The sequence below is a fragment of the Pituophis catenifer genome, unplaced genomic scaffold (assembly GCF_029215685.1).
Source record: "Pituophis catenifer annectens isolate HBS135680 unplaced genomic scaffold, rPitCat1.0.hap2 SCAF_2, whole genome shotgun sequence".
In the NCBI taxonomy this organism is placed as follows: Eukaryota; Metazoa; Chordata; class Lepidosauria; order Squamata; family Colubridae; genus Pituophis; species Pituophis catenifer.
Genome location: NW_027256882.1, coordinates 178,323,695 through 178,344,866, shown reverse-complemented (window position 1 = coordinate 178,344,866; position 21,172 = coordinate 178,323,695). Strand labels below are relative to the sequence as shown.

The 21,172-nt window shown below is 38.8% G+C and overlaps 1 protein-coding gene across 1 annotated transcript; it reads left to right on the top strand.

The window, feature by feature from the left end:
- The first annotated feature begins 4,019 nt into the window (after nucleotides 1-4,019).
- Nucleotides 4,020-20,883, top strand: CDC37 (cell division cycle 37, HSP90 cochaperone). Its single transcript, XM_070938200.1, has 8 exons — nucleotides 4,020-4,196; nucleotides 11,615-11,896; nucleotides 13,476-13,581; nucleotides 14,580-14,695; nucleotides 16,146-16,268; nucleotides 16,433-16,615; nucleotides 19,684-19,755; nucleotides 20,342-20,883. Exons 1-8 carry the CDS (start codon nucleotides 4,095-4,097, stop codon nucleotides 20,492-20,494), a joined length of 1,137 nt encoding a protein of 378 aa, XP_070794301.1. The 5' UTR covers nucleotides 4,020-4,094; the 3' UTR covers nucleotides 20,495-20,883.
- Nucleotides 20,884-21,172: the final 289 nt, after the last annotated feature.

Sequence of the window (21,172 nt, the reverse complement as noted above, 5' to 3'; positions counted from 1 at the left end):
ACCTCCTCTCAAAGAGACTTATTATCACAATTTTGCTAGCATGTATAGCCCAGCGATAAAATCCTCAAAACTCAAACTCAACTTGAAGACTTTACTGTTTCACTGTGAATAATGTGATGTACCTATATGGCTCTGAAATTGTGGAGAAAATGCTACTGTTCTATAGGTATATACTTAGCAAAATCCTAGACTTTTTTATCTTGCTCAAACAATGGGTCATGGTGCACCAGGAATGTTATAAGACAATGGATAGAGCAGGGGTCCTGCTTCTGAGCACTAGTCCACAGCATGCAAGAAACCAGGCTGTACAAACAAGCAAAGCCCCGTCCGTGGGATGCGGGCAGCTCAGGAAACCATGTCCTCACCACTGCAAAACCACGGAACCCATCCCTGTGCTTAAAAGGTTGGGGGTCGCTGGGAAAGATGACTACTAGAGTCTTCCTTGCAAATTCTTTCTGAGCAAGCTTATTGCAAAACTATATGGAATGGAACTGCTCTATGAAATCTGAGTGCTCTTTTTTACTTTTTCCCCCTCAAACACCATAAGTGCTACATTTCAGAGAAGTATTTATGCCCCAAAGGCACAAGGCTTCTATGCAAAACTCTATAATCATCATTCTGCAGAAAGAATTATGAGGAAGAGTAAGGGAGAAGGGCTGCCAGGCAGCACTGAGGAGGAAATTGCAAACGGTAGGGGAGGGATTTATAAGTACCAAACACAAGGCTGGAAGAAAAGAAGATAACTGGTTATCTCAGTGTAGCTGCCTTGGGAAAGCACCAGCAGCAATCAATGGCAGAAGCTAGCCAATTTTGGCACATCCTTTGAAATTAATCAGGGTTAGGTCTGCTTAGCTCTTGGATGGGGCAATACCAAGAAATCCCAAGACTACAGGGAAGTCTACAGACTAAAGCATTCCAAGAAAAAGGCAGCTATTTTCTAGCTCTTGTGTAGAAAACCACATGCATATATCCATAGTCACCAGGAGCTGAGCCCCTACAGTGAGTTTTACCTTTTTAGAGCTTTGGTTTAGAATTTAGCACTCTTAAGCTTGAACTGGAGGAAGAATTCTACTGAACTCTCAACACTGTTATTCTATTCTGTTTTGTGCTGTGCTGTGCTATACTTATGCTATTTTTTTTACTCTTTTTGATTTGTACAGTACAGTTAGTCCGCAATTTATGACCATTCATTCAGTGACCATTCATTCAAAGTTACAATGGTTATGGAATGAAAGGATTTACAACCCAGGCCTAAAGTTACAGCTATGGCAGTGCCGCTGGTCACATTATCAAAATTTGGGCACTTGGCAGTCTGCTGGCACATGACTGCAGGGTTGTTGCAGCTACTCCACCTGCACCGCCACATCTATGCTCTTTTAGCCTCCTGCTCTCTGTTGACTCAGCTATTTTTTTTGCTTACCCTGCTAATGAGGTATGCCAGGCCTGGCTGCTGGGCCACGCTTAGGCTGGCTTCGCATTGTGAAAAAGAAAAGAAAAAGCAGCCCAAGCCGGATTATGCCAACAATACCCCTTCACAAAGAGTTTTTGGGCTGCGCTGGGCTGAATTGGGGCTGGCTTTACACTGTAAAAAAGAAAAAAAAAAAGAGGAAATCACAATCCCTGAGCCTCAGCCCTCCTGGGAACTCTTTGCAGAGGGGCATTTTGGTGTGTTGTGGCTCAGGGTCTGCTTTTTCCTCTTTTTCCCCCCACAGCATGAAACCAACCCCAGCCCTACCCATAAGCCAGGTTGGGCATGCCTTGTCAGCAGCAGTAGCTAGAACACTGTTAAGGCCACCTGGGGCCACAGAGTGCAGGGTGGCAGGGGTCTTGGAGTGCAGGCTCGCAAGGGCAACTAGGACTGGACTTGGGTTGCTGCAGTTTCCTGGCGCATGGCAAACAGCCACAGGCTCACACAGTTCTGGGCTCTTTGCTGCTCCGCAAGGAGGCATGCAGGGTGACCAAAAGGGTAGAGATAGGGGAGAGAGATAGATGGGAGGGGGGGAGAATTAGAGGCAGTCCTTTACCTTACTAAGGCTTGGGTCAGGGAGGGGAAATTGGCTTTCCCCTCCCCTGAGTGTGATGGATCGTTGGTTAATGACTGGTCAAATTAACAAGAGCAACAGGGATTGCTAGAATTGTGGATGCTAAATGATGCAGTTACATGATGTCTTTGCCATTCATTGTCTTTTGAAATGTTTTTTCAACTTCTGATCCAGCCCACAACTTTGATATTGCATATTATATCCTGCCCTTTTTTTCTTTTTTAGGAAATCATGTGAAATGATACCTCAATTTGTGAGTTATCCAGGTTTCATATTAGTTTTCCCCAATAAAAGATGCTCCATATTTAATATCTAATCTAGAGATCCAAGAAAAGCTGCTGTGTATAAATAATTACAGTTTGAAGATACATTTCCTTCCATCTTTTGTGTTATGTTGTTGATTGATAAATACTGTCCAGGTATGATTACAATTTCCCTTAATCATGTTGCTATAATAGGGCAGTATTACTTTTTTTTGGTTTTTTTGCAAAAGTAAGGTTAGCAGTTGGTGAAAGGGATGTATGAAATGAGTGGTGGATAAGATTCAGGTGTGTACTGCCATGTTAACTGGGTTTTTGATAAAATCTTTGTGCATCACTTAATTTAAATGAGGCAATAATAAACAGTAAAGTTCTGTTTGGAACAGTAGAATAGTTTATTACTTCAGCAACAAAATTTTTAGGGCAAAAAATTACACCATGGATGGAATTAACAGTCTAAACACACCAACAATTTTCAACATAAAATTGGTAGGATTCACAAAATACCTGAAACCATATAAACCCTGGTTTCCAATTTATATTTGGAATCACAGTACACTAAGTCATAAACACACACAAAATTGCATAGTATTTGGTGGGAACTGAATGGATGCAGTTTGTATACGAAGGAAGGGATTTAGTTAAGAGAGCCCAGATGTGGGGCAAACAAGACTGCCTGAGAATTTTCTCTTACGATTTTCAAGATTGTTTTTATTAATGTCTAGCAATAAAAATGACTTTTTAAAAATACAGTTCTCATTTCTTTGGTTTGTAAGCAAAGTGTGATTTGAAATCAAGGCATTTGGCTTAATCCATTGTACAAAACCCAACCACGTTGTTTTCAATAAACCATGGTTAGCAAACTGCAGCTTAATGCAATGTACATGCCCAGCCATCCACCATTCTTATTTGTAAGCAAAACTAAACATGTGCAATAAATGTAACTCTTAACTACTTGCTTCCTTCTGAAACTCTCAGAACTTTCAACTATCCCAAAGGTGCTTTTTTCAAGAGGCAACTGGACTTCCTTGTTTGTCTTTGAAGATGTTTCACTTCTCACCCTTCTTCAGCTCTGGCTGGATGGTGGGGAATAGGATTTATACTCCTTGCAGACAGCTGGCCATTTGCATTCTTTTAGAGAGTCGTTGAGGCCACTTGGAGGCTTGTCTGTGTCCTCAGGGTCACCAGAGTAATGCAAATGGATGTGGAGCCTTCTTGGAACTGCTGACAGGACTCCACTAAAGATGTTTTCTGCCCTGTGTCCCTTCAGTGTTTTTTAGTACACTGTATCGTTTGCATCTCCTACTGAAGCGCAAATGGTTCCTGAACTTCCAGCTACTTTTCCTTTAGAAAACTGGAAATCCACCGTTCTACTTCGACGACCAATCAGGGGCGGGATAGCCTAACTCTCAAAGGAATTATTATTTTTCTGCAAGGGGATGGCGATTGTCACCCAGGAATCGTCCCAAAGAGGGGGAAACCAACGGCACAAACTCCCGACTCCATTCGGTTTCCTTGAAAGTGAAGCCTTTCGCTTCGGACACTGTTTCACTTCCCCTCCCGATGATGATCCGGAGGAAGCGCAGAGGTGGGTCGCCCCCCCCTCCGCCTCAGTCCGCGCGCTCTCGCCGTTAGGCGGCGGGGGGTGGGGGGTGGGAGAAGCCACGCCCCCGCCGCCCTCGTGAAGGCCGGTGATTCCGGTAGTGACGTAAGAGAGGAAGCGGATCTCCGAGCAGGAGAGGCGGCACCCCCACCCCGCACAGAAAGTCGTGGGATCGGCAGCAGCAGCGCCATGGTGGATTACAGCGTCTGGGATCACATCGAGGTGTCCGACGATGAAGACGAGACTCACCCCAATATCGACACCCCCAGTCTTTTCCGATGGCGGCACCAAGTAAGGGAACGGAGCCCCCTCCTCCTTCCCCCCCTCCAGCCCCTTGCCGCGGGCGTGGGGTTGGGCAATAGGGAAACACTGGAGAAGATCCTGAAGGGCTCTGGGCGGTTGGAGGGTCTTCTGAAGGGTTGGGTCGCGGCGGGATTTCGCTGCCTCCTCCCAGACAACGCGCTATAGGATGGCGGGGCCTTCCTCTCGGCCTCCCATAGCTTTGGGGTAAGCCCAAACGCGTGGAGGTGAGGGGGGGGGAGCGCCACGATGAAGCCGAGCGCTGCTCCCCAGTCTTCGCCTGTGAAATTTGCTCCTTGACTGGTTAGGCGAGCAAGGCCTTCCGTTGCTTCCAGAGGCGCCGCCCTTGCTTCGCTGCTCCTGGCGTGCGGGAGCTGTTTTTTAGAGCAGCTCCTACGGAGGGAGCTTTCTCCACTTTCCTTTCAGCGCCCGCCTTTCCTTGGTCTCCACACACGCCCAAAACCATATGTCGCCTTTAACTTTCGTTTCAAAAGGGCTCAAGGACCGAGTGGACCAAATACTGTACCACTTCCCCCACACTCTTAAATTTCCCGCGTTCCCTAAAAATCCTGTCAATTTGTTGCAAGCCGCCTAGAGTAGCCCTTCCCCCCTCCACGAGATACGTTTAACAAATAAAACAAAATTTTAAGATTTTCTGTGAGGAGGATTGTCATCAATCCCTGGGCGTCTACTTTATTATCTTACCGTTATTAGTTCCATCAAGTAGCTTGCTATCGTTTCCAGTATATAAAGCACTAAATAATCATACTTAGGGTTGCCCAATATTCGGCATTATGACTTTTTTGCAGTGGTTGTTAGGTGAATGCTGTGGTTGCTGCAGTTGTGAAGCGAACAAATGGTTTGCTATGGGCGCAGTTTTGGCAACAGCCAGATGTAAAATGAAGTCACATGACCGCAGGACACTGCAAATGGCCATAAAGGCAACCATTTGCCAAGACCCCAAAGTGTAATCATGTGACCATGGGGGGGAAGGTGACGGCCAGAACTTTAAATCGAAGGAGAAACTGGAAGCTTTGTGGTGAGACCAGCTGGAAAAATAGTGGGCTCCAATGAGCTCCATGAAAATCCAGCCAGACAAACCGCTGTCCGGGGTGGGGGGGTGGGGTTCATTTTGGATTGGAACCATCCTGTAGGGATGGTGAAGAAGGAGAGGTGCCTCTGACGACCAAGAGGAACAGGCAAGTTTCTCTCTTTTTTTTTATTGAAAAAGTTTTTCAAATACAAATTCCCCCCCCTTTTTCCCCCCCTCCTCCCTAACCCCCCCCCCTCACTGTCCCCTCCCCTCGTGGCTTCTTCATAATAAAACCCAAGTTCATAACAGATTATATAATACTTTACCATCCCCTTACTCCATCCCCATATACTGACCCTTTCTTTCTAATAATATTATTATATCCCCCTTATACTATACATTTCAAAATAACATTCTACTATAACATTATATAATAACTCCTAATTTAGCATAATAATATTATTATATCTCCCAGTTTAGCAATTTCTGCTCATAATCTACCCTTTTTCTACCCCCCATACATATATCACTTAAATCAAATCTTTTATGTATATTAATATAACATTTCAAAGCAACCTTCCGCTATAAAACTATATAATAAATCCTAATTTAACATTTATTCAATTATATTCATATCTAAACGTAATATCCCTTTTCTTAAACTAAACAATCAATAAACTAGCCTGTCTCCACCCACTTTCCTACAAGACTACCATACTCAATAATTCGTAATATCTTTATTCTTCTGCCCACACCATTAAAAAATATTCCCTTATGTAAATAAAATCCTCTTAAAAAAAGATTTAAAGCTTGTAATCCATATGATATCTTCTGTAATGTCTTTCAGCTGAATTGTTAACTCCATCACCCATGTTAGGGTAACATCACATCCTAATTCCAACAGTATGTTCGGTATCTTCAATTACCATCTGCCCCCCATCAACAGCGAATATATTCAAAAAAACAAAACAAAACCCAACAACCACCCGAGTGACTTTATATTTGTATTCCATATAGTGTCTATAGAGGTGTCTTTTATCCAAATAATTAATTCCAACCACCGTAATAGGGTAACAGCCAGATCATCTGCGTGCCCCAATTCCATAGCTCTCTCGCCTTGTAGCTCAGCATAAACGTAGTATATTTATCCAAAAAGAAAAAAAAAGAAAGATAGTTCCAATCATTTCAGTTTAAGGCCCTTTTCATATCCCAAAAGTACAGCACTGCAGAAGTCTGTCACTCTCCTCAGGATAATATAAACCAATACTTTGCCTCAGCTATCTTTTCGTGTATTCAATCATCTCTTAAATAACTGGCATTACACTGTTGTTTAGTTTAAAAAATTTTGTTTTTGTGTGACCTGCTTCTTCTTTTCTTGACTTTTTGTGGGTTAGATCTCCATCCTGATTTCCTTTCTATAAATTGTATATCAACTGTTTGATTTTCATGCTGATCTATAACTTGATCTTGTTGGTTTTGCTTTTGTGGCTTAAATCTCCATTCTGGTTCTGTAAGTTTTATATCAACTGATTGATTTCCGTGCTGGTCTGTAACTTGGTAAGTCATCACTTTAGAATCCAGAGCCGCCTCTCTTGTATTTATAAATGGTCCAGCTGAGACCTCTAAAGGAGAATCCAGAAGCGGCTCATCTGCAAGAACCTCTGTAACTTGTTGTTTTTCCATTACTTCCACCTCCTTTTGCTTATCTTGAGTTTCTATCTCTTGTTGGTTTTGCTTTTGGAGGACCTTGTAGTAAAATTCTTCCGCTTTTTCAACAGTATTTAGCTGATATCTTTCTCGATATCTCAATATTATACCAACTGGAACGTCCCACCTGAATAAGATATTTTGTTTCTTTAGCTCAGTCACCAAAAATCCAAATTTCTTTCTATCTTTTAGAATCTTAGGCGGCAGCTCTTTATATATCCAGATCTTTCTTCCATACAGTTGTAGAGTAGAATTAAAAGATTTTTGTACAATATCATTTCTTATTTCTTTATCTGTAAAATAAATCACCACATCTCTAGGCAATTGCCTTTGCTTTGCAATCCAAGAATTTACTCTATAAGCCTTGTCAATCTTACAAGATACCTCCTCAGGATGAACCTTTAAAATCCCGGCCAGAACTTGAGCAGATATTTTTCTTAAATCATCTCTATTATTTTCCTGTAACCCTCTCATTCTGACCGCAAATTCCGTGAGCCTGTATTGCATCATTGTAATTTCTTTTTCAATTCCTTGCTTTATATCTTCTGCATTGTAAGTCTCGTGACCAGCTTCCTTTTTAGACTTTACTTCAAACAGGCAAGTTTCTCGAACAGTCGGAGGCTGCTTTTTGAACTGGTAGTGGGGGTGGCGGCCATTGGAAAATAACCGCTCTGAAGCTGGGGCAACCGGACTATTTTTTTTGTGCAGGAGCAGTGTCTGAACAGAGTGCTAGTACTGGGTGAGTGATTGGCCAACTCACAGGTAAAAAAGAAAAATTTTAATAACTTTAAAAGGTGTTCCGGAGCGGAAATGCGCGGCTAATTGGCACTTGGGAAAGTTAATGAAGGGAGAAGAAGAGGAGGTTAAAATACCAAAGCCCAAGAAAGAAAATTTCACAACTGGATTTAAAATTGGATTTGAGAAATAAAAAAAAAGAAACCTGAGAGAAAGTACTTTTTATGTGGATTTAAAATATTCTTGATAGTTTTGACATTTGAAGGAGAAGAACAAAGAGGAAGTTAAAATACCAAAGCCCAAGAAAGAAAGGAAAACAAAAAATAATAAAAAAAAACCCGAGGAAAAGTACTCTTTATGTGGATTCAAAATATTTTTGACAGCTTTGATACTTGAGAATATTGATACTCTGAGAATATTGTGGATTTGAGAGAGACATCTGCTGGTGGAAAGAGAACTGCAATCTTGGTTGGAAGACAGAAGAGAAAATAACAGCTGTGACCTTAACTAATAAAAGAATTCAGAAATTGAGAACTTTTAAGGAGCATTTGTTTTTCTGAACTGCTTGGTTTCTACATTCAACGGTTGTGGAAGATAATAAAGCTTTAACTTGGAGTGGATTGAATAAATATTCAAATTGGATACTATTTGGAATTAAAAAGAGATTATACAGACTTTAAAATTTTAATTAAATATAAATAAAATTTTTTAAAAATTTTTAAAAATTGACAATATGGAGTCTTGGATGTGTGAGGAATTAATTGAGATGTTTAAAAACGTGTGAATCACTAAAGGGTAATAAAAAGTCAGAAATTTTGCTGGAACATACAGAACAGGAAAAAGAGACCATAAATGAGGAGCAAGAAAATAATATTGAAGGAAAAGTAATTGAATGCAAAAAGCAGTTAGATGATTTCACTGGGATTAACAGTGATATAAAAAGAGTGGATGGGGGGAATATCCCCCAAAAATAGACACAATCAAAGGGAAAAGAAGGGAAGAGTGGAAAGAGATTAGGAGAAAGCTTGGGGAGAATTACTCAAGTAATATACCTAAAACTGAGAAAAGGGATTCAGGAGAAAAGATGTAATAAATACAAAAAGAAAAAGAATGGGATAAAAGGAGGAAATTATTAAGAAGTAGAATTTTGGAGAGACCAAGAGAAAATGGTTAAACAGGGGAAGAATAGTGGAAAGGAGGAAGGAAAATAAGATATATATTAGTAGATTTAAGGGAACTGTATTAATATTATTAATTGTGGGTCAAATAAGTTAGAGGGTTTTAATGTAAGAAGTAAATATGATGATGTATATTGTGTATAGCAAAACAGAACAGCAGATGAAATATGAAATGGCAATAGGGTTTAATTATGAAGACAAAATTGAAATGTTAAAAAGTAGGATGGCAATTTTGAAAAATATATACTGTAAATGAAGAAATAAGAATTAATTGATGTTATTGTAAGAAATTAGGAATTAAAGGGTGGATAGTGATACTGTTTATGTATTATGTATTAAGAAAAGATTAAGATAAGATAAAGAAATATGGAAAAATAATATTATGGCTGAAATTGGAAATATGTAAAATGTACTTGAGGGGGAAAGAGATGAAATAACAAGATATGGTGAAAAATGATGAATTTGTAATAAAGAATTATATAAAAGGGATGAATTTGGAAAAAGCGGGAAGATTGGACTAGATTATAAAAATTAAGATGTATAAGATGTGACCTGGTCAACACTCTGTTCATAAAATATGTGTGATGAAAGAAAAATTTTAATAAAACTTGTTTACAAAAAAAAAGAACTTTAAATCCAAGTTGTAAGTACCCCCAAGGCAGATTTGTTGGAACTTTGAATGATTGCTAAGTGACCAGTTATATGTCAAGTATTATCTGTATATGCACCAGGCTTGTTTGAGTTACGCTATCATGGGTATAGTACTTAGAAATGAAACTCAATGTTCAGCAAGTGGCATGTAGCAGTACCTTGGTACTCAATTGCTTTGAATCTCATCGAATTTGGTACTCAATGCATTTTGATATGAAAATTTTGTTCCGGTATTCGTTTGTTTGGTGTTCAAGGCACAAGCTAGAACTTGTTGTCGGTTGCCTTGTGACTCACTTACATTATTCTTTATGTGAAAAATATGTTTGGCACTTATTGTTCTTGGTACTCATTACAACTCCTGGAACCAATTAACAATGAGTTAATTGGTTAATCGAAGAACCACTGTATTTTCACACAAAACAAAAAAAACCCTTCTAAAAGGTAGACTGAAAAAATTTAAACAGCAAGAATAAACAGTTTTCAGATCAACATGATCTCTAAAATGCTTATATCTAGCATAAATAGCATAAGCCATAAACTATTCATAGTCCATGAGCTAAGAAGAGATATAATCTATTCTGATCTTATATTAGGCTGTGGCTTAGCCTAAATTGTATTAGGGCATGGAAGATAAGAACCTGTATTAAAAATCTTGCAAGGATGTACTCTGTAAAAGCCAGTGATTCTGCAAGGTTAAATCATAGAAAATTACAATAAAAAGATGTTGCTTTTCGTATAGCAAATACTTGCTTTCCTTTATCAGAATGATTCCCACCTCCTGCTGTTGAATTTAGTTTGACTAATAAATTGTAATATTGTTTCTCCTATACCTAGGAATAATAGTCCTCTTATCTTGCAGATAGGCAATGATAACAGATCCTTTAGAAGTAACTGTAATCTTGAACTACTTTCTGAGCTTGATCTGACTCCTTTTAATAGAGAGGATCCGTTAAATAAAAATCATGTAAGTCAAGGGTGTCAAACTCAAGGCCTGGGGGCTGGATTCGGCCCGCAGGGCCACCCTGGAAACAGTGAAGGACCAGCCCACAGTGCCTCTGCCAGTGAAAATGGAGCTTGGGAGGGTCACGTGCAGTCCTCCTATGCTCCATTTTCGCTGGCAGAGGGTTGCAGGAGGCCGTTGCAGCCGAAAACGAAGCTTGTGAGGGTCTATTTTCGCTGGCAGAACACTTGGGCCACCACAGACGCCCCCCAACACAAGTGACATCGAGCTGGCCACATTCACCCCGGCCATGCCTACCCTGGCCCCCCAAGGTCAAACACAATCCTGATGCTGCCCTCAATGAAATTGAGTTTGACACCCCTGATGTAAGTAATTGAGTATATTGAGCCATCTTCAGTGTCTTGGTTGGAAAAAGTATGTGAAACTTTAGTTACTAAGTGTCATTTCCTTTAGCATCAGTTACCTCAACCAAATATTTTCTCAGCCTGATCAATACAACACATAATAAGTTTGTAGACTGGGGGCCATTCCTCTTTACAGAATTGCTTCATTTCATTGATATTTTGGTGCTGTTTTGCACAAACTCTTACTTCAAACCAGATCACAATATTTTTAATAGATAAAGCTCAGGGTTTAGGGTAGGCCATTCCAAAATATAAAATTTCTTCTATTTAAGCTAACCTGTTATAAATTTAATAGTATTTTTAGGATCATTGTATTGAAACAATTCATTTAAGCTTCAAATAAGATGGGTTCTTTGATAGTGCATGTGCCAGTCCACCACTTGCATGGACTAGTTCCCCTCCCCACTTGCCATGCCACCAAGCTGTGAAAGCTGGTCTGAAATTCATATATGGAGTTGTGAAAGACTGATCACTAGTTACAGGAAATATCTGGTTTTAGTTATTAAAGATTAATGTAAACAGTTACTCAATCTAAGGGGGTTATTACCTCTGTGTGCGTGTGCGTACGCGCAAGTATGTCTGTCACATGGTGTTTCTATTTGTCTTTATATTGTGCTACAATTTATGGACAGATACATCCATTGTACTTCCATGGTACAATGGAAGTACTCACAATATGAATTTCAAAGTAAAGAATATTTTGATGTTAGCGAGATGTATTTAAACAACCTGTTCTCTAGGCCCGGGTTGAACGGATGGAACAGTTCCACAAGGAGAAAGAAGAAATAGACAAAGGATCCCGGGATTGCAAACGCAAGTTATCTGAGTGTCAGAAGAAAATAAAAGAACTTGCGTTGACCAACGTAGAGAGTAACAAAAATGAGCTGCAGAAGTTACAGGCTGAGGCACAGCAACTCAAGAAAGAAGAAAAGAGCTGGGACAAAAAGGTAGAAGAACTCAGGAAGAAGGAAAAGAACATGCCCTGGAATGTTGACACTCTTAGCAAAGATGGCTTCAGTAAGGTGGGTCTTCTTGATTAAATTCTTTTTCTGCCTTGCTTTTGAACCTTAAAATGGAACTGAGAGGATTTGGTGTGGCTGTCTTGTAAGCAAAGCTATATCGATCAAACAGCCATACTGCTGTCTATGTTTGATAATAGTGAAATAAGGATTGTCTTCCAGGGGTCCATATTCCCTAAAACCTAGGATATATCCATAGGTAATTTCAAAAGTAAGTGTACAATTAAAGCAATAATGGTGTTATTTTATGGAAAATGAATGTAGCCATTTTATTAAAAAAGTTATCCAGCAAAAGATGTAGATCAAATGGAAGGATTTTGAAAACAGTCAAAATTTGCTGAAATTCTTTGGGATTAGTGGGCTGAAGTTCATTATTTCTGCTTACAAATTAATTTGTTTTCAACAAACACAGTCTGTTGTAATTTGATGGAAACAAAAATGAACTGTAGAATGAATAGCTGAAGAAGCCTTAAGAGTTTTTCGAAAGGAAAGTTGGCTCTAAATCTAACAAATCAATAACATGGGTTATGGCCAGGAATGTTCATATTACATGGCAACAGTTTGATCAGGGTAGCAATAGGATATAAAGTTAGCCATTTGCTAAATACTTTATAGCAGGGGTGTCTCGATTTCATTGAGGGCCGCATCAGAGTTGTGTTTGACCTCAGGGGGCCGGGGTGGGTGTGGCCAGCATGATGTCACTCATGTTGGGGAATGGTTGTGGTGGCCTGAGTGCTCTGCCAGTGAAAACAGGCTCTCGAGCTCTGTTTTCGGCTGCGATGGCCTCCTGCAACCCTCTACCAGTTAAAATGGAGCTCGGGTGGGCATGCATGGCCCTTGTGAGCTCCTTTTTCACTGGCAGAGGCACTGCAGGCCGGTCCTTTGCTGTTTCCAGGGTGGCCCCGCAACGGGTGAAATCCAGCAGGTTCTAACAGGTTCTGGAGAACTGGTAGTGGAAATTTTGAGCAGTTCGTAGAACCGGCAACAGAAATACCACCTCCGACTGGCCTCTGAGTGGGGTAGGAATGGAGGTTTTGCAATATCCTTCCACCAGGAGTGGGGAGGGAATGGGGATTTTGCAGTATCCTTCCCCTGCCACACCCACCAGGCCACGCCCACAGAACCGGTAGTAAAAAAAATTGAATTTCACCACTGCTCCGCAGGCCTGATCTAAGCACCCTGTGGGCCACATCCGGCCCCCAGGCCTTGAATTTGACACCCCTGCTTTATAGGATTGATTTAATTTCCTTGAGAAAACTGATTTAATTGCCCCTAAAATGTCTGAACTGTTTCAGCTCTTCATTCTTTTGCTAGTACAATTTGCCTTAGGTTGTTTTGGAAGTAATTTAATATTATTGAGACACTGTGTGGGTTTGACAACAGTGAGAGAACATTAGTGTGCAGGAATGAGAAATGCCAGAAGGTTATCATATATTGTTGACTTTCAGGGCTGATATTTAAGTCTTGAGCACTAGGGCTCAAGGGAAGGGATATTGATATTGAAGTTGAACAATATCTACAGGATCATATGCTTTCCAGTTAAACAGTTGTGTCATTAACATGACTTCCTTTATTATTGTAGAGTGTCTTCAATGTCAAAACTGAACAAGATGAGGAATCTGAAGAACAAAAAGAGAAGAAGCACAAAACATTTGTAGAAAAATATGAGAAACAAATCAAGCACTTCGGTAAATCCGAAATTAGCTTTTCCAAAAATATATTTGGGTTGTGGTCTATAGGAATGTTTATATATATCAGCAAAGAAACCTGTAGGAGAAAAATGCAGTAATCATTTTTTTCCTGGATTACAATCTTGTCTAAGAGCATTTGGAATTTATGTATTCAATTGTACTTGGTCAGAAAAAAAAGTATTACACGTTTTTGGGGAGAAATACACATTTTGCAGAAAAAAGTTTTGCAAATTAGTCAACCTAATATGTTCAGATTGCATTGAACAATTAAAGGGAATAAACTGAATTAGATATTCCAGTCAGGAAGATGACATCTACCATTAAAAGCAAAATACAATCATAACACAATAACCACTGTAGGATTTGGTTGTACATGACATAGACTTATGGATCATGCCAAGATTAAAAGAGAATTCTCTTATTCTTAGGAAAAAAGTTACTGAAGCTCATGACGCTGGAAAGGGCTCCAAAACCTATGCCAGAGACTTTTGCCTCCATCAGTCCACAGTCAGGCACATAGTGTAAAAATGAGAAAATATAACATCATTGTTACTTAATTACTGGGACATACGAGCCAGTCAAATCCACTCAGCAACACTGTGAGCAGCTTATATTCCCTTCTACAGTATAATAAAATAAAATAATACTATAAAATAACAAAAAAATGCTTGCTCTTTAAATGGTGTTATTGTTTCTTTTATTGTTTCTGTTTATATGGTATTCATTCCTGCTTATTTAGTTGCTGATAAATAGATATGTAAATAAGAATGTACTTAGGGCTGTTTGCCCTTTTTCTTAACCTCTGCTTGCTATAACAAACAGCCCTAAGTGCATTCTTCCCCATCTAGCTCAGAGAACACCAAGAACCTTATAAGCTACATATATTCTCCACTATTGCATGTCACATTTTGGTATAAGCTCTGGCTGGGAAAATAATTCTCTTTATAGGATGTGGAAAGAATTTGCTTTGACATTGCTATTTTTCTGTTCTAAAGGAATGTTGCGGCACTGGGATGATAGTCAGAAATACCTATCTGATAATCCACATCTTGTTTGTGAAGAGACAGCCAATTATTTAGTCATCTGGTGTATTGATCTGGAAGTAGAAGAGGTGAGTATGAAGCCTATGGAACTTGTCCAGGAATTTTGGATTATAATGATAGGCTTTGTCTATCAAACTTGACAAACGGCTCTGGATCACTGAAGTGTATCAAAGGCAATACCTTCTTCTAATGCCAGAGGATTCTCTCTGGGCACCAAATAATTTTTATGTAGTGGCTACAAAATTCTATGAAATTACTTTGTTATATGGATCAGTAGCTTTTATGATTTACTGTTTCAAAATAAATTAGGAAGAAACACTGAAAATCTTGGTTAATGCAAGGCAAGCTTTTAACAACCTTGCCTTAATCTGTTCTTTAACTTGTGTCCAAATAGCACACTTAATATTATTTGGATAACAATAATTGCTAGCATTCCTTTTTTTTTTTGAATCTATGACTATTGTTTATAGTTACCTAATAAATGGCTAGTGCACTGTACATTAAACATCTGATTCTGCTTCAAAAGATAAGCTTCCCCTGGCAGTAGAATTATTTCAAATTTCAATTTGTGTCTGGTGGTATGGTTGAGCCTTGCTGAGTCATTTGTTGCTACCTGGCAGCCAGATTACATGCCCAGAATAAAATGTTTGCTTCACAGATATTCTCATTGATTTGTTGAAGTTTCATACTGACATATGAAAATAGTCTGGTGCTAAAAATTATAAGGAAATATAACCAAGAAGACAATATGCCATGAGTTTGATAATCAAAAATTTTGGATTGGCTGATGTCCTTTGCCTGGAGTCTAAAAGGAGAGAGATTTGAAACTATTTTATTGTAGTTACTTAACGATGTTTTACTCTAAATGGAATGAAATCCAGTGCTATCTTCCAGTGTGGATGACACAATTCCCTTTCCATTCCTACACATAAAGTCAAAAATTTACTTTAGAAGGTTGGATCTTTTGGAGCAGATTTTAGGTGCTGATAATGCCGTTGCATTGTAAGAATGAATTTTATCTGAGTTCTTAGAGCAATGAATAAGAGAAAACACTAAAAATTCAAAACCATGAACATTTCAGGGAGAATTAACACTTATTTAAAAACAGAATAGAGTTAAAATGTGCTCACCAACAGCATAAGAGTGAAGATAAAGCCAATATTGATTGCTTTGAAATGTTTTTCTGTGGTCATATTTCTAACAATTTTAGTCATAACATATAATGTAAATATGATTATATGCTAGGCTAATACAAATCTGATTTTAAGAATATAGATGCTTTTAAATACTAATCTTATAAATAAAATAAGATGAGAAACAAAGATCTTTCCTTTTTCTCAAGTCAATTCTATGATGCTTGGACATCCTTCTAAAAATCATAGAATGCCACCCACAACTATTTTTGTTATACTTGTATATCTTATAAGCTGCCTAGAACAACTTATTTGGGAAAAATATATAAATGTACATTTGTTCTGAATCATTAAAGCTGAAATACATCTTTGTTATTTTTCTCAGAAACATGCCCTGATGCAACAGGTAGCCCATCAGACCATAGTAATGCAGTTCATTCTAGAACTGTCTAAGAGCCTGAAGGTTGACCCTAGAGCTTGTTTCAGACAATTTTTTGCTAAAATCAAGGTGAGTTTTACACAGGTGAGAGAAAGCATACTGTCGTAAATGCAAAGGGAATAAAGAAAAACCAAGCATCCTTTCTTTCATAGCAAAACCTTGCTCACAGGAAGTCCAAAAGTCTTATTGTTCGATATGTGCAGTCTTCTATTCTTTTTCTAATCTCCGTTCAGACAGCTGACCAGCAGTATATGGAAGGTTTTAATGATGAACTAGAATCCTTCAAAGTCCGAGTGCAGGAGCGGGCTAAGGCACGCATTGAAAGAGCAATGAAAGAATATGAAGAAGAAGAGCGGCAGAAACGGCTGGGGCCAGGGGGCCTTGATCCAGTAGATGTGTATGAATCTCTCCCACAAGTGAGTAATGCAAGGAAGCTAGTGCATCTTTCAGAATTACATGATCCTTTTGTTTCACCATGTGTTCATATCTGCATATTTGAGTAACTAACAAATACAAAACATTTAGAACAAATTGCTTTATCTTTTGCTTTCAGCCTTCTTTAGCTGCTGTGATGTGAAATAAAAATCTAATTTGTGTTGCAGTTGCAAAACAGTGGTTTTCATTTACACATATATCTGGGACAAAGTTAGTTCTATGTCATTGTTAAAATTGGGTGCTTTTTTTTAGAGCACTCTTCATCATTTTAAAATGAAACTAAAATAGCGATTAGAAGCGCACAACATACAATAAAAGCAAAAATAGTACAGAAATAGATATAAAGCAATAACATGAAGATAAATATCTTGGGAGAATGAAAATATGTTTGTCTGATACATGAAACTAATAAAAAGGCCCTCCCAGCTCAATGGGAGGAACTTTCCACTGAATAGGCCCATTCTCAGGTAGCCTTTATTGCACTCCACCATGAGAGGGCACCTGAAACAGGATTTCTAGGGACGAATTTAGAGTATTAGCAAAAGCATAAAAGAAAAAAAGTATTTTTTAGATACTATTGTCTCATCAAGAGAGGAAATTAGTATATCATCTTGACTTATGATAGGAAATGTTTTTCCTTCAAAAGCAGTACATGTCACATGTGCAAACAATTCCACATCATTTAAAATATTCAGACAAAATCCATAAAAATAATCCAATCCTACATATTGCCTGTAATGTCCAAAGGCTAATTTATCCACAAAATATTTAGATAGGGAAAAATAGGAACATATGTGATTTGAATTGTTAACTGAATTTAACAGACTTGAGAATCAGTCATAACTCCTTGTTGAAGAATGTCATAAGTGTTGCCACTCACCTGTAAGAAGACTCTCAGAGAAAATTTCAGGTTGGCTAGTATTGCAGGCTCTTAATTTAAAACACCTTTTCTATGTTTAAAGATTTATATGGCTTCCCAACTCATAAAACTGCAACTCTATGCAGCATACAGCCATAAAAACAACATTTCCCCCAACAAAACCTTAGCAAGAACAAAAGAGATATTTGGGCAACCAATATCTGCCACCAATTACCTAAGACCTTGGCCCCAATGCCTAAGGGAAGATCCAGAGGTTTAAAAAGCTTTTGAAATGCAAAATGTCAAAGTTTTATTTTGTCTGCTCATCCAAGACAAATACAGACCCTTGGGTGACAAATAAAAAAGAATGGGTGGTTTGCCAGTGAAAGGTGGTCAATAATATCTGGATCTCTGCTCCCTGCCAGAGTTTTTTTCTGATCTGTTCTTAATATTCTAACCCTTGTGGCTATTTTATAGTGTACTGCTAAGCTTTTGTTTATCTATGGCTTTCTTCTTGTTTCTATGCTGTCTACCACCTTTGAGTATACCCATCCCACTTACCTTGTGTGTCAGTTGGATGAAGACAACATAGGTGCAAAGTACTTTTCTGTGGCTGTTGACATGAAGGAAACAAAGGGGAATGTCTATGGAGATTCTCAGTCATCCAGAACTGAAGAAGCTTCTTGGATGAGAAGTGAAATGTCCAGTTGCCTTTTGAAAAAACACCTTTGGGATAAACAATGTGGAAAGGATTAGTAGTAACAACTGTTTGGGAGTCATGCAGCATACGCGGTTTCTTTTTTTCTCCCACCTACTTGGCAGAGGGAACAGAGCTGGCTTATTTTAAAGGAGTAGAAACAAGGAGAAAATGACAGAATGCTGTCAGAATGCTGTGAAATAATTTTCTATTTGGCTCAATTTGCAGGAGTGCATGCTAAAATTAAGGCCAGAAATTGTCTATTGGAAACAATATGACTAATCTAAAGGTCCATATAGACCAGGGGTTTCAAACTCAAGGCCAGCCCATGGGTGCTTAGATCTGGCCTGCGGGGCCGCCCTGGAAACAACAAAGAACTGGTCTGCAGTGCCTCTGCCAGCAAAAACGGAGCTCAGGAGGGCTTCAAGCAGCCCTTCCGAGCTCTGTTTTTACTGGCAGAGTGTTGCAGGAGGCTGTTGCAGCCGAAAATGGAGTTGCAAGGCACTCCTGAGGTCCATTTTGGATGTCGAGGGTTGTAGAAGGCCGTCACAGCCGAAAACAAGAGTTCAGGAACCCGTTTTCACTGGGCACTCAGGCCACCACAGGCTCCCCTGCCTGACACGAGTGACGTCGAGCTGACCACACACACCCTGGCCACCACCCCCCCCCGAGGTCAAACACAACCCTGATGCAGCCCTCAATGAAATCGAGTTTGTGACCTCTGATATAGACGTAATAGTAGCTACATGTAAATCAAAGAATGGATTCTGAAAGTGAATATACAAGAATAGAAATGATATATTTGTACATTGTTTGAACAGATTAGAATTTATAATATTTATGATTATAAATTTATAGTAATTTATATTAACACAAGAAGATCATAATTTATTTACTTTTTTTGGCAAGCCAGTTCTAAAAGAGCCATTGAATAATAATTATTCTAGTGATGTTTTCTATTTGGAACATTTACATAATTATGTAAACATTTTATGTCTCTCCTTTTCCATGTAAGGTGTAGGTTCATGCTGAACCTAAATTTGATTTTGGGATCAAAGGACCGGGTGGTGCTGATGTTCTGCTCTTTTGAATATAATTTTCCCTGATAATGTTATTGCATTGCAGCAGATTATGTTGATTTTTTGTTCTTCCCAGTTACAGAAGTAATTCAATGTGTACCACAGCAAGTCCCAAGTTCTTGATTAGAAGTCTTTTCTAGCTTTCATATCTGGAGATATTTTTAACTAACTGAGCTCTTCCTCTTTCTCTCTTGTATTTTTGAAGGGACTTTTCTTCTACAAAACATTGAACGCAAAAATACCAAACTGGAAAATATTCTATCCTTATAATTACATTTTCTCATGCTTCAGAGAAAACTGCTTTATTATCTTGCATTTTTAATAGAACGATGAAGATATTAAGAATGTATTGCGTGTTTATGTAGATTCTTTCCTTTACTTGCTACTATTTCTTTCTCTCTTTTTTTTGGCCAGGAACTTCAGAAATGTTTTGATGTGAAAGATGTGCAGATGCTTCAGGATTCTATCAGCAAAATGGATCCTACTGTGAGTATCCCTGGAACTGCTTTAAGAATTAGGTTTCAGATTTCCTCCATGCTGCAAAATATTATTTCCAGATAACTTCCAAGAAATATTAGTTTCTCTTCTTATATATTTGCATATCTATGTGCACTCTCCTGTTGCTTGAAGATAATTAGGCACAATGTAATCATCATTATATAACTCTCCCGGTGCCTTGTAAATTTGAAAAGCCTTGATTATCTTCTCTCTTCTCAATTTATGATATGTATCTCTGCAAATAAATGCTATATTTAATGGATCCCAGTAATGTAAGCAGTAGTTTTTATTCTGGTTAAGCTTTCTTTGGCAGACGGCAACCTCAATTCAGGTATTCTTCTACTTGGGTAGATGGGATATTGACACTGGCTCCAGGTTTTTGTTCATCAGTACACAATTTATTGATTTTGAATTTTCCATAGCTCTGTGTCGAGACCAAGCATTTTTCTAAACGTTAGATTCTACAGTATTTTTTAGAAGCAAAAGGAGCCCCCTATGAGTTAATTCGAGTTGTGAAGATATCTAATTTGCAGTATATAGCCCTTCAGCAGTATATATTTTGTATCTTTTACAGGAAGCAAAATACCACATGCAGCGGTGTATTGATTCTGGCCTATGGGTACCAAATGCTCAATCAGCAGAAGGAGTGGAAAAGGGTGACAAGTTGGAAGGTGTCTATGAGGAAGTTAAGAAGGAGAATTCTGAGGAAGAAAAAGGAAATCCCTAAAGCCTTGGCCATATGTCTGTAAAGCAGATCGCCCCATTATCTTCTGCCTATTCTTTCACATCAGTCTGTTCAATGATGATGTACTCTACACATTTAGACAATTTACAAAATTGTATGAGCTGCTTCTTGACTGGATCGCTTGCTCACCCTGTGAACACAGTTCCCAACTTGTACAGCTTTGTTATCTTATTGGAAGCCAAGATTTCAGGGGAGTCCACGTACCATAATGCAGGCTCAGAGTGGCTTGGCATAGCAGTTCCACCTTCTGTCTTGCTTTGATGACATAAGTCAGTGTCCTAGTTACAAGTGTGCTATTAATATCTATCTTTTTGTTTGACAACCAGTGAAAGCTATTGAGCAAATAAAAAGGTTGAAATAGCTGAGATTGATATGGTGTGAGTGGCTATTGTATTTATCTGTCATGGATTCAAATTATTCATTTGGTTTAGTTCCAATTCAAGTTGTTTGAAAAGACTGAATGGGAGTGGTGTGTAACATCCAAGATATAATCATTAGCATCTGAGATTTACATGACAGCTTTGCAAAATATGTCTTCTTGAAACCTAAAGATGAAAAATTTTTGTTAGCATTTTACAAATGGAATGGGACAACTCAGCATAGCCAGCTCGCCACCACCAGCTCATCACCACCATGTCGCCTCTGCCAACTCACCACCAC

Excerpts from the sequence above, each read along its gene's own strand:
- CDC37 (XM_070938200.1), top strand. The coding sequence starts at position 4,095 with ATGGTGGATTACAGCGTCTGGGATCACATCGAGGTGTCCGACGATGAA. Across the intron at positions 4,197-11,614 it reads TTTTCCGATGGCGGCACCAA|GCCCGGGTTGAACGGATGGA; the intron begins GTAAGGGAACGG and ends CCTGTTCTCTAG. Across the intron at positions 16,616-19,683 it reads TGTATGAATCTCTCCCACAA|GAACTTCAGAAATGTTTTGA; the intron begins GTGAGTAATGCA and ends TTTTTTGGCCAG.